The sequence below is a fragment of the Ambystoma mexicanum genome, chromosome 7p, assembly GCF_040938575.1.
Source record: "Ambystoma mexicanum isolate Mex_15411 chromosome 7p, UKY_AmexF1_1, whole genome shotgun sequence".
In the NCBI taxonomy this organism is placed as follows: Eukaryota; Metazoa; Chordata; class Amphibia; order Caudata; family Ambystomatidae; genus Ambystoma; species Ambystoma mexicanum.
The window spans coordinates 633,530,578-633,547,562 of NC_090939.1; the positions used below are offsets into that span (position 1 = coordinate 633,530,578).

A 16,985-nucleotide genomic window follows, 5' to 3' on the forward strand; every position below is an offset into this window, starting at 1 on the left:
GACGCCGAGTACTCCTTCGGTACACGGTACAAAAGTGGAAGAAAGAACGCCGAGTACTCTTTCGGTACACGGTCCAAGGAAAGAAGGAATAAGCAGGAGAAAAGAACGCTGAGTACTCTTTCGGTACATGGTCCAAGAAACGTTGTAGGCGGCATGTGCCCAGGAACGAAGGCTCAGGGATAACAAAGACTCAGAAGGAGCCTTGAGCGGCTTCGGAACTGGACACAATGTGCCCAAAAGCATATGTATATGTAATGTTTTGTTATCATGGATTTTCTGTAAGAAAATAAAATGCCTACGGCCTACAAATTTTCCATACACACAAAGTTGTCTGTAATTTATTATTAGGTAGGGATCTGGTAAGAGCAGCAAGGTGAACCCACACTACTCAGCCTATGCGGTTCTGTCTGTAAGTGCGCAGGAGGAGGGGGAGTCGGACTCGGGCAGGCCTCTTAAGCTGTCGGGCGTCGTATTTTCTTTCCACTCACCCCAGGAATATTCTATGCAGTGTCCTGAGGCTGAGACTGAACTGAGACTGAGCTTATTGCTGGCTGGCAGGCTGATTGGTTGGCCTTCTGGGACGTTGAGTGCCTCCAGCACTGTACTTTTGTTGTAATCAAGGAAGAGGTCCTCGGAGGCTCAGAGTGAATACGCTCCCTGTTATCTTTCTTTTTATTCTCTGGTATTTTATTGTTTTAATGTTTTATTCTTTTATTGTGTATTGTGTATTGTTGTTAAATTGACGCCTGAAGCTAACATTTTATTGGACCTATATTACTATTATACTACTAATACAATTAGTTGGCCCTCAGTGGGGGAGAGTGTAACAGCATTATTGGGCACGGATCCCTACTGATCTCCCATAGTCCTGTCCAAAAGGAAAGCTCTAAGCCCCTTAGCCAATGACTCGGCCAGACAACGCTCGTCCAAGTTTGTGGGATGGATTGATGAAGCAAACGCTTTGATTGGCGAAATAGCAGGGTCCTCAGTGAAAATGATCCCACAAGAAAGGGTCAGGTGGCGGCAAACGGGAAAGGGGGGCCATTGGGCCCTAGGACAACCTCTAATTTTTGCTTAATGAGCTCTGATAGTATTGATTTAAAAACCCAGACTAGTGACAAGGGGGTATCTGAGGGGCAAGAGAAGAGGGGGGAGGGGTCCCCCTTGCAAGCTTAGCTTGGAAGAGATGCAGACAATGGCTAAAGTCAGCAAGGGACTGCTCAAGGCTACCTTGGCTACAATGATTGACGTGGGCAAGATACTTCCAGGATACCAGGTTGAACGTGCACAGAGAGGACCTGAGGGGCTCCATTATAAAATCCCTGTTGAGGTTACTGCCCCCATGGCCGTGGCCCAAAAGGAGGGGAGGGAGTGCATGGATAAGGGCGGGATGAAAAAGGATACCCCATCGTACTAGCTGGGGGTGCCTTTAAGCAATATGTTTGCACCTTTGACCACTTGCATTACTGGCCTTGACTTGCCTCCTGTCCCGAGTCCCAACATGGCTGTCACCACCCCCCCCACCAGTTATGCCACCCCTCCCTTAGGGGTAGGGGGCTGAGTCCAGCTAAGCCCAGGCATGATTGGGCTCCAGGAACATGGGAGTTTAAGGGGATGTGAGAGGTGCAGATGCGCTTTTGAGTTCCTAGCGCAAATGGGGAAGGAGAACGAGGAACTCAAGAGTGCCATCATTAGGCTGGCTTTTCTGGTCGAGGACGTGATGTCCCAGATTTGGCCATCATTAGTTAGGGGATCCAAGAGAGGGGAATGAGGAGTGTCTTAATTGATGGTGCAATGTCCATTGGACCCAGTGCTGCAAAAGGTGTGCCAGCACAGATGGCGCCTGTACCCGACCAATCCGTTCCTCAATTAGCGAGGGGGTGCAAGTGCGTAAAGTGAGGAATGTGATGGAGGCCAATACCGCTGAACTCCCATCTCTCCCAGATAGTGGCAATGGCAATCAACTGGATTGTTTTTTCCTTGTGAATGTTCCCAAGGGTCAGGAGAGAGGGTACAGCCGTGGAGTTAGCCTGGTAAATAAGGTTACCCACTGGTTGAGGTCCAGCCAGGGTTTTTCTCTATAATTCACAGTGATGTATGATCATGTGAAAGATTTGTTGGGCCCCATACTAAGGATTCAATAAGAGCTGTTGTAAATGATCCCATATTGGTAAGGGGTATTCCGAAAACAGAGCAGCGATCGCTCCCTCCCTCTGACTCAAGATGACCCCGCCTGAATGGTATTGTGCCCCGCGGCAAGTATGTATGGGAAATATGGAGAGTCGGGTGGGAATCCATCTGGCCATGTAAACATGTATCTCCAGCCTGTTTTGCAATCTCGTAAATGGGGGGGTGCTGTCCAGGCCTGCTGGGAACACAAGTTGTAGAGCGGGATAGGTGAAGCATTACCCGACAGGGGGGGCAATCCAGTAAAGGTGGTTGCGGCTTAGCGGAAGTATGGAGCAGGTCACCAGGAGTTGAAGGACCTGGCACCCTGGTCAGGGGTTGAGCCTTGCCTCACCAGCTCTCATGCCGGTAAAAGATTCCGGGGTGCTGCAAGCAACTACGAATGGTCATCTGATAGACAATTTAGCTCACGCCCAATCTGTGGTGCAAGTATTATCTTGGAATATTGCTGGGGTGGATAAATACCTCTCAGATAATGACTGGATCAGGTCTGGAAAATTCTAATTCTGGTGACGTGTCAATGCCACTGACAGAATGCAAAGTATCCCTCAGGTCTCTCATTTTAGACTCTGGATCTATAAGTTCCTCTGGAACTTGCTTTGTGCCATATTGAGCTCCAAAAGGAGAGATTTCCACATCCTCTGAGGCAGATTCCTCATAAATTGAGGACATAGACTTAAAAAAGTCAGATCTGGGTAAAGGAGTAAATCTCCTCTCTTCCTCCACAATACTTGTCGAAGGAATAGAAAAATCCTTCGAAGTTGTCGAAGGAATCTTCGATGAAGACTTCGACACAGGTGTCGAAGACGCTTTTGGCTTCCGATGCCGAAGCGATCGACGCCGATGGCGTTGACGAAGTCGTGGAATCCCTTTTATGTGGCACCGGACAGGTACTCGACTCTCGAAGAGTCTTCGACGCCTTGGCATCGGCTCGAGTTTTTCGAGTATCCTCGACACTAATGGCTTTAACCATAGTAGTTTTCGACTTCTCTTTGTCTTCCAATGGAGCGACTTTAGGGGTATGGCTCTTCTGAGGTTTATTTGAGGGGGTCGGGCGGCATTCTTGAATACCTCCATCCTCTTTTTTCGAAATTCCTCCCATTTTCTGGGGGAATCCGATTTTGTCGGACATCGAATTTCTTCGGTCGATGACTCGGAAGATGATGAAGGAGACCTATGTCTCCTCTTCAGTTTTTTAGACGAGGAAGATGACGAGCGTCTCGACCTGCTACGAGATCGAGATCTCTTGCAATGTTTACGGCGATCCGACTCCTTCGAATTGGTCGATTTTTTATGTTTTTTGGACACAGCCTTAGCTTTAGAAGCTTCCCTCCACACCGACAGTTTACCTCTCCTCTCACGAAGGGCCTTCTCCGTCATAGACTGACAGGAGCCACAGTCGTCGGTTCGATGACTTGAACCGAGGCACCAGAGACAAACTCGGTGAGGATCCGTAATCGACATTTTCGATCTACAATCAATGCACTTCTTAAACCCAGTCTTGGGTGTAGAAGGTGTAGAAGAAGACGACATTTTTCTCTCAGAAAAACTTGAAGTGCGCCGTTCTCGATAGCGAAGCGATCGGAAAAACAGAACTGAAGCAACGGGCATGGCTCGAGCTATTTATACCATCAGTGACGTCGACAGAGTATGGAGCCTGTCGAGGGACAGTCGACGCCGCAACCTCGAGCACAGCGCCCTCTGCCGAGAATTTTTTTTCTGAAGCAGCGAAGCTGGAGATAACGATTTATCATAAGATGAGGAATACGTGGGAGGACACAATCCATTCGAAATGGATTCCCCAGATGTTTTAGCTAGCCGCCTACAATTGGGGGACGATTCCCACATTTTATGGGGTCAATTTTTATAACTGGGCACTGTCAGGGGGGCTTGGGCCTTATTGAGGTGATAGTGAATAAAGTGCTGGAGTGGGGATTGAGTTTGCCCAGACCTCTTAAGATCTTAGTTATGGGAGACCTCAATCTCCAGATTGAGCCTCTCCGTAGTCTGGTGGATATTACATCTGAAGAGGACAGTCATTGGGGGTAGGCCCATTGACATGGGCTTTTCCTGTACGCCAGCACAAACATGCTGAGGTCATGCAAAGGTTGATTTCAAGGCGACTCCCCAGTAGCCCCTACCGTTTGATAACAGCAAGGCTACTAGTAGAACTTGACTACATTTTTGTGAACCAAGAGGCCTGGTATTCAGTAAAGGCTTTTTCCGTGGTGCAGAGGATTGAGATTGACCATAATCCTCTCACACTGGAACTGTCTGAGCTAGCGTGGATATCACCAGGTGGCAGGGCACCACGCGCGTGAGATGGTGTAGTTCACCTGGAATTTGCAGGACACTCAAGGAGAAATATTCGATAGGGGTGGGGTTGACACTGGTGTGGTTCTCTCATTGGTTTATGATGAAATCACTCATGCTCTGGAGACCCACGCCAGGGTAGACACTTGTGATGCACCCACCCTAGTGCCAGTGCATGAGCACATCATGAGCCTGGTTGGCCACCATTTTCTGAAGCCGCAGAAGGCAGTCCGTGACCTGGTCAAAACAGTGACTCCCTAGTATGAGAAGGATTGCAAGAAGGCCAAGAGCCGGCTGATAGAAGCAGTTAAGGGCCCTCAGTCACAACTGGGCAGGGAAGTTAAGCAGGCAAGAATGGAGTATCGGAAGTTGTTGATAGAAAAGAAGAGAGTGTGGCACAAAGATGTCTGGGATAAGCTATTTGCTGCATTCGAGCATGGAAATTTGAAAGGATGTTGGGCTTTAATGGGGGGAGCCAAAAGAACTGGCCCTAATGTATTTCAAGGTTCTATCCCTGAACAGCGCTGGGTCGAACATTTTGGAAATCTGTACCAAGCTGTGGGGATACCCCCCGTGGAAATGGGCCACCCTCGCGAGGGTATGGGCGAGAGGGGTAGAACAACTTGTCTCTCACTGGTGTGGAGGTCGAGAGGGTGCTTATGGTGCAAAAGTTGGTTAAGGCCCCCGGACCAGATAAGGTCCCTATTGATTTCTATAGAAATTAACTTAGTATTTGGGTGCCTTACCTAACTAAATTGTTCAATGCTATCCTGAACATGGAGATGGTCCCTGGGTCCTTCCCCTCGGCTGAAATTGTCCCAGTTTACAAAAAGGGTACTCAGGGTGATCCTGCTAATTTTAGACCAATTTCCCTTTCGGATGATGGGGGAAAATATTTGCCAGAGCTTTGTTGTTTCATCCAGAGGACTGGGTTACAAACAATGGGATAATTGACCACCGGCAGGCAGGGTTCTGCGAAGGGTTAAGTACGATTGATCAGAGCCTTTGCCTACGGTTGTTCTGTGATAAATACGCCATCCTCAGAAGGGTGAGTATATATGCAATCTTCGTGGACCTATGTACTTCCTTTGACACTGTGCCAAGGCATCGGGTGTGGGAGGTGTTAAGGGACTTAGGTATTCCGGATTCCCTACTACCTGCTATCCAAAGCCTGTACACTGGTAATACTGCTGTCGTCAGGTGGGGAACAGAGAAGAGCACAACTGGCAGTATAAGTATTGAGAAGGGCGTACAGCAAGGGTGCGTTTTCGCCCCGATACTGTTTTGTATCTTTATCAATGGAGTTATCAAAGCTTTCCTGGAAGCTCAAACAGATGCCCCATCTCTAGCTAGTGAAAAGCTACCGGCTCTGCTCTTTGTGGACGATGCAGTGCTCTTATCCTTGACACCAGCCGGTGCTCGTAAGCAGTTGGACATTTTTGCAACCTTTTGCAAGATGAATGGCCTGTCACTTAACGTGAGTAAAACCAAGTCCATGATTTTTAACACAAAAGAAGGTGGAAGCACAAGGCTTTTACTCTGGCACTGGGCAAACGTAACATTGAGCAGGTTTCTACATATGATTACCTGGGGGAGAGAGTGATGGCGTCCTGTGGATGGTCACTCCACCTGGAAAAGGCTAGGTTAACCCTGGCGAGGTATGGTGGTGCCCTTGCCAGGCTCACTCATTAGCATGGCAAGTGAGCTGTACTAGTGTCACTGGAGGCATATAAAGCCCAAGGAAGGCAAACATCATTCTATGGGGTGGAATTGTGGGGCAGTTTGGCAGTGGCAGAGCATACATTATTGAAAAGTCTCTTGGGATTTCCATGCACTGCCCAAATGTATCGGTTTTGCCAGAAACTGGCTTGCACGGAATAGAAATAATTTGTAAGTGGCGTCCAGAGCTTTATTGGGTCCACCTGTGGACAAGTGTAAAGCTTTCAAAATACAGAGAGGCGACGTTGGATGTATTGTTGCAGCAAGGGGGCACCTCTCTGAAATAGGCATCTCATGTTAAAAGTCTGCTGGGGACGCTTGGGCTTAGGGATTTCTGGTCGACTCCAACTGGCATGGATTCCAGGTTCAAGTTTGTGGTGAAAAGGGCCATGTTGATCAAAGGGGCCACAAACATAGATTTGAAAGCTCGGACCTTGGAATCCCTGGCCCGCTACCTCATTATAAAAAAAGGTGTGGGCTGTGAAGACTACTTGAACTACTTTACTCCTAAACACGAGAAGTCTATGTATATAAAGTTCCATTTAGGAATTTTACCAACTGCAGTATTATTACACAAATGGAACTCTGGAGTATCTGCTAAGTGCATTCTATGTGGTGACTCAGACGAGGATCTCCCCCATTCAATACTGTTATGTCCTGTTACCAAGCCGCTGAGGAAATGCTTGCTTAACCCGCTTTTGTAAGCCGTGGCTGCAGGACTATAAGTGAAGCTATGAGCATGTGTCTGGACTCTTCTGATGTTCCTGTAGTCTTTGCAACCAGTAGATACCTCAATTGGATATGGAGGATCCGTGCAAAGAAAATGAGAGCCCTCCTGTAGCTCTGCTTCTTATCTATTAACTGGTGGCTGGCTTAGGATGGAGGCACGTACTGTGTTTTAATTGCTGTTATGATGAGCCTTGACCTGATGATCAACTGATGTTTTTGTTTTATGCTGATGAATTTTTTTTATGTATTGTGGTTTTTATGACTTTGCGTCGAAATAAAACATTTGAATTGAATTGAATATCCTAGGTATACAATGCTGTTTTGCATAGAGCACAACCCACCTTTATACAATTTCTGTGTTAAGTACACCGAATACAATAGTATTGGGCCAGGTGCAGTTACTCTCCCCCTACCCCTGCCCCACCACAGACTGTCAACATCCCTCCCCATGAGACAGATTGTCCCCCTGCCTTTTGATATAAGGAATCATCATCAGTGAATAACAGTGTCAGGTGTTGGTTAAACTTCTAATACTCCTATAACTGAGACAATGCATTCATACAGAAAAAGATATGTTGCAGGATGATTACACGTGTATTTGAGAATGCTCAAATTGTTTTCGTTTAGAAAATAAATGTACCCAAATATTTCATTCCAGGGCAGCATAACAATTATAACAATGCCCCATTTTGAAAGGCCCACCATGCTATCCTTGCCTTTATTCCTTCTCTAATGCTGAAGCACAATGTTGTGTATCATATTCCATTCTCCAACTTCTCTACTCACTCCTCTGTCCTTGCAGCTCACATATTTGTTTTCGCCCATTATTTTATTTTATTTTTTTTTTTATTGGTTGTTGTTTTGGCAAAGAAAAATACATTTTTCCAACCTTTCAACAATGCATTTAAATCTACATTACAAACAGAATACATTTCTATTAAAAGTTAAATTAAGAGTTGAATTAAAACCCCTGTGAACAGTCAGAGCTTTCAGAAAAGAAACATAATGTATATAATTCAATCTTTTGCTTTTTTTTCCATTTCTAAAACAAATTTTTTCCCAACATATTCAAATCTTCATAATTTTCAAAAAATTAACAATCGCATACTGTATCGTTTTCGCCCATTATGCTCAGTGCCATAACAGTAGCTTTGTCTTGTTCCTGGGTTTGGAAACTTAAAGTATTACATTTTAAAGGATGCACATTGCAATCTGGATATTAGACTGTATCAAGAACAGTTTAATTTGTATAAAAATACATTCCACAAGTAGCAGTTGCACCAAATCCTGTTTACATCAGAGTCTGACAGACTGATATTGAACAGGCTATATGTATTATTCTAGTTACACTGCAAATACTCGAATACATTTGTCCAAATAAAACAGGCTGCAGTTGTGAGCAAATTGTTAGATAAAAAGGAGTAAGAACAATACACTCCCTATTTCTTCACTTACCTCTCTTGGTCTCACATTTAATCTTCCTGATTCATCAAGGAGGCTTCGCCTTTCTTTGCGGTTTAAGTCAGAGTCGGGGTGTAGTGTTGATTTAGAACTGGTCACTAGCTGTACATTTGTCCCAGAAATAGATGCTTTCCTTACATCTGCAAGACTTAATCCAGTACTGTTTAAGCAGTGCCTTTTTAGAGTTTCAAGAGGTTCTGTCTTTATAGAAATAACTCCCAAATGTTCAGAAACAATGAATGGGTCTATTTTCATTGGCTTATTTTTTATATATGGTGTTATTTTGCTTAGGGTATCTCCAATTTGCCCCAGATATCTATGTTCATGTCTGACTGGAATTATATCTTCAGTTGATTCGGAAACACATTTTTCTGCTAATCCTGTAAGTAGGTGTGCTGGCACATTTGAAAAGATTCTTTCAATGATGTTGTCATGTTTAATTCTTGTGAATAAATCAAATAAATTCCCAGAAAACAAACAGCATTGGTAGCAGGAGATTTCTTTTGCAATCAGTTTGGAAATTGTTTGAAGGAAATACGTACTAGTTATATGTCCATACAGTTGAAATGGAGATCCATAATCTTTCAATGCAGTATTATATGTACAGTCAACAAGTGCATCAATAAGGTCATTATCATCTTCAGGAGGATAGTACAATTCTTCAACAGAAGTATAGTTTGCTGGTAATTGAAACATTTCTGTACATAGTGAGGTTATCATCACCGTTATTATTTCAGACAATGTAGTCTTTGACAAAATACTGCTAGTTTCTGTGCATGTGGTATAACATGGTAGTATTAAAAATTTTAACAGCAATTTTGTGATGATGTTTTCAAATAAATGAGGTGACAAAGTAAACATACTTTTACACAAAGAATGACATTGCATGCAGATATTTTTCTGAACCTTTATAACAAGATTATCTTCTTCAAGAGAAGAAAAGGATTGTGGATAGCTTATACTACACGATATATCAAGTTGATAATTAGATATTGCATCTAATATCAAACCTACAATTCTTTTAGAAAACCTTTCATCAGTTAAAATCTTTTTATGATCGACAACCTGTGATCCAAATTCTTCCAGAACATTGGTAGCAACAGAGTGAACTATTTGCTTGACAATTTGTTCATCTACTGGTTGAACATATTCTTTAATATTCATTACCTTAATGTTTGCTGCTGTAATTTCCATCAATACTGAATGTATTATTGTTTTAGTCATCTCACTGACTTCATCACCAGGTCTGAATCTATAGTTAGCATTCTTTACATCGGTAAAAGTTTGTAAAATGTGTGATAAAATGCCAGCAATAAGATCTCCCAAAAATGTAACAGAATAAACATCACCTAATGCTGGAATTGCTTTGGGTTTTTCAGAAGTTAGAATGACTCCACTGTCAGTATCACAAGGAGAAACAACATCTGACACAGGGGTAGAGGTGTAAAAAGAGTTTTCCCGGGATACCAATGTGTAAATGAGATACTGAGATGTTTCTGTAACTATTAGACTTAATATATAGTCATCAAATACATTGTTTTCGGTTTCTATTGCATTCTGTAATGCAAGCTGGGATCCAACTGTCTCCTTTATTTCGCTATAGACTGAATTGACCACATGCTCAACATCCTTAGGAGAAAATGACTGACTTTCTTTTGTATCTCTTTTAACACAGATATGATGCTTGAAAAATTCAATTTCCAATTTCGACATTAGTCTTGTGACTGTTTCATTGAAAGCTGATTCTGATAATCTACCTTTGCCTGTGTGACTGGCTAAGCTCGGAAATGGCGAAAAGATTTGAGATAAAAGTCTTCTGATAATGTCTTCTAAAACTATGAATGATAACACATGTGTGGTTGGTATTGATTGCTGTTCTATATTTTCATTTTTTGATATTTTACATTTAAGGTTTTGAACAATGTTGTCACGTCTAAGATCAATATAAACATATCTTGCCCAATCTCTAGAAACACAAGGTTCACATTTACTGTCAAAAATCAGTCTCATTAACAGACTGGATATTTTTCTAGGAAGATTTTCATTACAAATTTTAACCATTGTAAACTCATTTGGACCATATTCCTGCAAAATTTCACTGAAAATAGCCTCCACTACATTGTTGACATTTTTGGTAGTTACTAGATGAGAACATTCTTCTTCTTGGTAGCTTGCCATCACATGAGCACCACTGATTCCCACTAAAATGGAGTCCAATAAAGCATTTATCATTTCATTAAGTTCCACTTCTGTTTTTGAGGTAGTGGGCAATAATTTTAGTAAAAGTCCAGAGATAACCTCCTCCAAAAACTTAGTTGTGTCTGAACTGGCATATTTTAAAAACTGCTGTGTTTTTGGATTGGTTGAAAATAGTTTGTTGCTTTTGTTTTGTGGGTAATAAGCAGAAGTAGCTGGTGAAATAGATTGTGCTTTCGGTATAAACAGATTAAGATAATTTGTAGTCATTTCACTCACTATAATACTGCTTAAATTATTGACATAGAATTGACTTGGTGTTCTCATTGGCATGGTAGATCCAGAGACGTCTAAAATTCTGTGAAAAATTGTGTCCGATATATTTTCAATATCTTTGTTTGAATACAAACCATGCTTTACATTTACATCTTTGGTGACCAAAATGTCCTGTTTTGAAAAATCTATAACTAACTGACACATAAGACGTTCAGGCAAGTCAGATACCGGAGAAATTATTTTTGATACACATTTTGTAATTACATCTTCTAAAATTGTAAAAGATAGCATACTCTTATATGATATGCACAAATTTGTTTCTTCCAAGCATTTAACAGGGTAGAGAATGGTATTTGTTGGTGATTGTTGACTTTTGTTTCTGGAAATGCTGGTATCATTAAAATCCCTAACAATTGCATTCAAGTTTGTATTTCTGTAAATCGGGGGAATTATTTCTCCATCTGACAGTGAGTCCATTAGAATTGAAAATATGTTTTTAATGATTGAACTTGCAATTGTTTCAATAAGGAATGGACTCAAAATTCTAATAGATTTTTGCATCGTATTTTGACATCTGCATGTTTTCAAAATAGTGTAAGCAGCGTCAACTATTTGTTTGACAACTACATCATTTCCTTGTGAGCACCACACTACATCTGAATTTGTCACAACCCAAATGTGATATTTAAAGAGTTCCATCATAACGGCATGTGATACCTTTTCTAGCACTGTAGAGTCATCTGATAAACAACCTATGTTTTCTGTGCAGTCTGTCTTACTGTCTGAAATGTTGATCAGTTTAGACAGAAGCTTTGTGACAATTGTTTGCAAAAATTCCTTGGGTACCATACAGACATACGATACAGATGGTTGTCTTTGTGCAGTAAGAACATGTAAATTATTTAAAACATGTTTAATAATGTTGTTAGATTCTAGAACTGAAGGTGTGTACCAAGACACATCGTTAGACAAACAATGTTGTAGGTGGTATGTTGACATTTCTAATACTATACAACAAGCAAGTTTGTCACATAGACACTCATTTAGTTTATCCATCACTATCTCAGATCCATATCTATGCAAAAAGATATCATAAACTGTATTCACAACTTTATCCACAGCAACATCATTGATTTGTGGAGAATAGTATTCCTTTTGAGCGTCATTAGAAAGTACAATTTGCTTTTCAGCAAACTCTATCAATAATTCCTTTATCAATCTCACAAGTATAACAGTGATGTCATTTTCTGAAACAGTTCTGCTTTCCATGTATTCAGCATTTTCATAATAGAAGGAGAGAATTTTGGGCAGCAGGCATATCAAAATGTCTTCCAAAAAAGTAACTGGGAATACTCGGGCAGATTGAATGGAATATTTTTTGCATTTGGCAATTTGATCAATCTGGTAAATTGTTCTCCTTTTGCATAAATAGGAGTCTGTTTCTTCAGAATGTGTCAGTTCAAGTTCACATGTCTGTGTAGGTTTCCTGTCCATAGCGGCATTGCTGAGAATATTTTGAACAATATGGCCACTGTTCACATTTATGTACAATGTAGAAGGGGTCTGCCCACAGAAATATGACTCAAGATGGTATGTATATATTTCGGCAAATATTAACTCAGAAAGTTCTTTAGCTCGTTTATAATCATTAGACAATATATCTTGGATTAGTACATCTTTGGTGGTACCAGTGATTAGCAAAATGCTACTGTAAACTGTGTTTACAATTTTCTCAATAAGATCATTAACTTCGTGGAAATTATGCTCGACGGTAGCAGCATTTGTAATTGAAGCACTTTTATGGGAAATCTCCAAAATGACTGAATTTACAAATGCTCCTATTGGTTCATTGTAAGGTGGTATTTCACTTCTTTCTGGTTGCAGGTTAGTTATGGGTACTTTAAATACTTTCCTAAAAAATCTTATGAGAATGTTCTCTATAATTATTGAGGTTTGTCTTTGCTTGCAGGTCAAGTTTATACAATTAATTATTTGCAGAATTATATCTTTCATTTCCCAAATGGAAAATGTTACAGGAGACCCATTTGTGTTATAGCACTGGTAGTTAGAAATATCTGCAATTATTAAAATGGCCAATCTTTCAGCAATAACACTGTTTTTGTCTGCTATATCTCTGTAAAGGGCAAGTTGAGACCCAGACTGACACAATATTTTACCATAAATTGTATCAATAAAATAATTAAGATCATTACCGGAAGGTTGAAAATATTTGTCTTCCTTTGCACCATGTTCTAGTGCCGTTTGTCTTTTAATTATATTGCTCATCACACCATTCATTAATTTAGTAACTCTTTCACAGAAGCTTTCTGTTGCAGTGTACTTTACGTCCTCGCTTACAGGAAAATATGAAATATTAAACATTTTTGCTAAAAGTTTAGTTTTAATGTCTTTCAGGAAAGAATTTGAAAGTACACCAATACGAAGACAAGAAAGCAATTCACAACAGACATTTGTTTTAAGTTCCCTAAAGTGCATATCACTTGGCAAAGTTGTTTGCATGCCAGATTGTTGTGTTCCACTCACTGCACTATCAATGTGAAAATTGCAACTATCTAGCTTTTGCTGGACAATAGAAAAGTAGCTTTCTTTTACTCCTTCTTTAAATGTATTTTTAGAACTTGAACAACAGTCCATTTTTTTAGGCACTTCGGTTTTAGTAATATTATCCTTTGGTTTGGATGTATTTACTCCATGCAGTGTTTCAGCTTTTAATGTGGAATACTTCTGCTCAGTTGTTATTCCACTTGTTACTGGATATTTTGTTTGCTTTGTTTCAGATATGATTCTACTTGTGTCTCTGAAATTTTCAGATGTTCCTTCTTTCCATTCCAATCCTGACCCTAACAAAATGTCATGCTCTGGATTTGATTCAGTATGATTCAAGGCTGGAAGTGTTCCATTTGAGTCACAGATATTGTTTTTTTCTTTGTCTTTGTTAAATGTCTGAATTGCCAATGTTTCACATGTTGATTCTGTTGTTCTTGCATTTGAAGAGGTGTTAATATCAATGGTCAATTCTTTTGATGGTTGTTCCAGGTTATGATACAATATATCCATCACAGAATTTCCCAGGGTACGTGAAAAATCATCAAGCACTGAATTTCTAACTTCATTCACTAAAATATTCTTATCTTCACGCTGAAGGGTATTGGACCACTGGCTTTTGCCTTCTGAGATTTGTGGGCTATTGATATTACTAGGGTCACATGAACAAATCTGAGATGTGAACAGGCATTTTTGCAACATTTTTCGAACTAGTTTCTCAGAAACTGTTTTTAAAAGGGTAACGGATGGTTCCGAAAATCCCAATATGCTGAGTGCACTGGAGACATGATGTGCTTTATGCGGAGTAGGGTTCTGACATGGTGATACTGCACTGCTCATATGTTCTCGAGTTGCCACATTAACCAAACCTATATCACTACTGCATGACTTGTCAGACAAAAAAGAATCCACAATTATATTAAACACTTTTTCAACCATCTCTTTGGAGTCACTGCAAGTAAGGTTCTGATATAGCGAGTCACTGGAGTCTGCCTCCTTACTTGGGCTTTTGGCACCATCATCAGAAGCTAAAAAGGACAGCAATGCTGTTTCTGTATTGCAGGCATCCATTTTGTGGTTTCTGGCATTTTGGGATGTGCAAGTTGAAATAGCTGTGTACATTTGTGTATTACAATTCATAGGTGTTTCAGGTCTGGAACAATGATATTGAGAATTGATTTTTGTTTGGATCGGCTTAACCTTTATTTCTGAGTTACACTGCTGCTCATTTCTTAGACCCACTGCTTCTAGTTGATAGCTTTCAAGCATTTGCTTGGTTTCATAGAAATCTGTACAATTAAATTTAGTAAAAGCACTTCTAATTTCAGGAATTAGTTCACTGTTTTTCTGTAATTTATTCTGTGATTTGTGTTCTAAATCAGCAGGAAGATCATCAATGTCTGTTGTTTTTTCCAGTGATGCAACTTCATTGCCCCGAGATGCTGTCGCTCCTTCCATTTTCATTTGATGAATCTTTGGAATTTCAAACATTTCTTCTGAAGTATTTACATGTGGTAAAACATTGATATTTCTATACAACATATCAACTACAGTGTTAACTAGCTGATATGATATCTTATCATAGTCATGAGAGAAGTTATCCTGTCTGAAAATGTACTTCTTTTCTTGATCTGGTAATATGTTACCCTGGAAATATTCTTCTAAAATCTGGCGATCCAATAAAATCCTGATAATGGCTTTGGAAACATTTAATGAAATATATTCTGTGTTTGCAGAAAGTGAACTCTGTGTTTCCGTTTTGTAATAAGGATGAATTAATGATGAATTCCGAAGTAGTCTTTCAGCTGGGTTGATATTTTCACTGGCCTTTTCTTTATCTCTTGATGAAAACATGTTGCAATCTTCTTTCAGTACATGTACATTGCAAAAAACATTATAAAGTATTGTGCTGGTCAGATCATCTGTAGATGCATTAGTGACAGGAGCAGATCCCTCTTTTCCTGAAGGGTCAAATTCTTTCAAATGCCCTTTAGGTGTGCAATCTGAATCAAGTTCAGTGGCACGTTTCTTTTCTGATGACCCAGAAGTAGTAGAAGTTTCATTTTCACAAACACCTTAAAATAATAGTATAAATACAAAGTTTAATAGAAAAATACTAGTTCTATTTTTAACAAAAGCAATAAGGTGAACAGTGACAATGGCCAATTTCAGCAGGAGAGTAGACTTTAAACAATTCATCTATGTGCTGAAAAGATATTCAAACTTCACAAAAATTACAACTTCAAATGTTCGTATTTAGGTACATTAACTGATGCAGTTTTAAAAAAAAATAAGTTACTCACTATCAGTAGTGTACTTTCTGATGGATACAATAATTCCTTACAAATAATCATCATCTTTGATCATCATCGATGTGAACTTTGGTCTATAAAATGTTTCAACAGCCACCCTGGTGGCACCAAATGGCGCAGTGGCAAACTCAGTCACAGGCCCTTGGAGCCCTTTGCCCCATCCACAAGTGGCATTCTCAGTGTGTATGCACGTGTATACCCACAGGTCTAACACATAATTGGTTGGGTATCCCATCTTTCAGCCTTCTAGAAGCACAAGCCTGATACATTGATGAATGTGCTACCACTGATATTGCGTAACATACCAAGTCTCAACTGGACTGCACCTCCTATGACTGACACCAACCCATTGTGTCATGCCTTCCTGAGAGCACTATAAGGGTGGGCTGTTTCTTCTTTCCTTGCTCTTCAGTTACACTGACCCTTGCCCCACTTAACACAATGTAGCATTCAGACTTTGAAGATTGCAATGTGTGGAGGAGGGCAACATCTAATACATGATTCTCTGAGCAAACCTACAAATCAGTTACTCTGACAGGCACAGATAACAGGATATTTCCAGGAGCGGCCATGTAAGCTGTAATGCTGTCCTGTTTTTCAAAGGCTTCATAACATCTCTGCCTGAGGAAGTGGAGGAATTCCATGAAAGCTTGCAAATACGCAAAATAAATGACTTTGTTGGCCTTATTAAGGTATCAACTTGTTTTCTTTTGGATCAAATATATATATATATATTACACAGCCATGGTAGTGGCTGTGTAGTTATGGTTAAGTTGCTGTTTCCATAGGAAGAGCACTTTTTGGGCGGCTTATAACTCTGCTGCACTTGGACGAATCCTCACCAAACTTTGCAAAAGAAGTATATGGGCCACTCTGCATTCGTTTTCAATCTTTGGTGATGTTTGGTCCAGGGGGGGCAAAGTTATAGGGGGTCCCACGACGTCTTTTTTTCCCATTACTGAATGGGGGAAAACTTTGCGCACGGCTACAGGCCAAACCTCTGGACGGATTTCAACCAAATTTGCGGCAGTGGCAGCGGCTTGGTCGCGAAAGCGTGCTTTTGTACATTTTGTGACAATCCATCCAGTAGTTCCCTTAAAAACGATCAAAAAGTTTGTCTCTATAAATTAGTGATATCTATGTCCGCTCCGCGGTCACACTTCCCTGTTCTCACGGTGGAGAAGATTGCAATTCGCTATTCCGTGGCATGCTGGCCGCGACCATGTT

The 16,985-nt window shown here is 40.6% G+C and overlaps 1 protein-coding gene across 1 annotated transcript in view; it reads right to left on the reverse strand.

The window, feature by feature from the left end:
• LOC138526211 (fibrous sheath-interacting protein 2-like) overlaps positions 1–16,985 on the reverse strand; it is a 1,971,501-nt gene that overhangs the window by 748,879 nt on the left and 1,205,637 nt on the right. Inside the window, exon 5 of the mRNA XM_069636679.1 lies at positions 8,404–15,521. Coding sequence (XP_069492780.1) covers positions 8,404–15,521 — 7,118 coding nt within the window. The remainder of the gene's footprint in view (positions 1–8,403; positions 15,522–16,985) is intronic.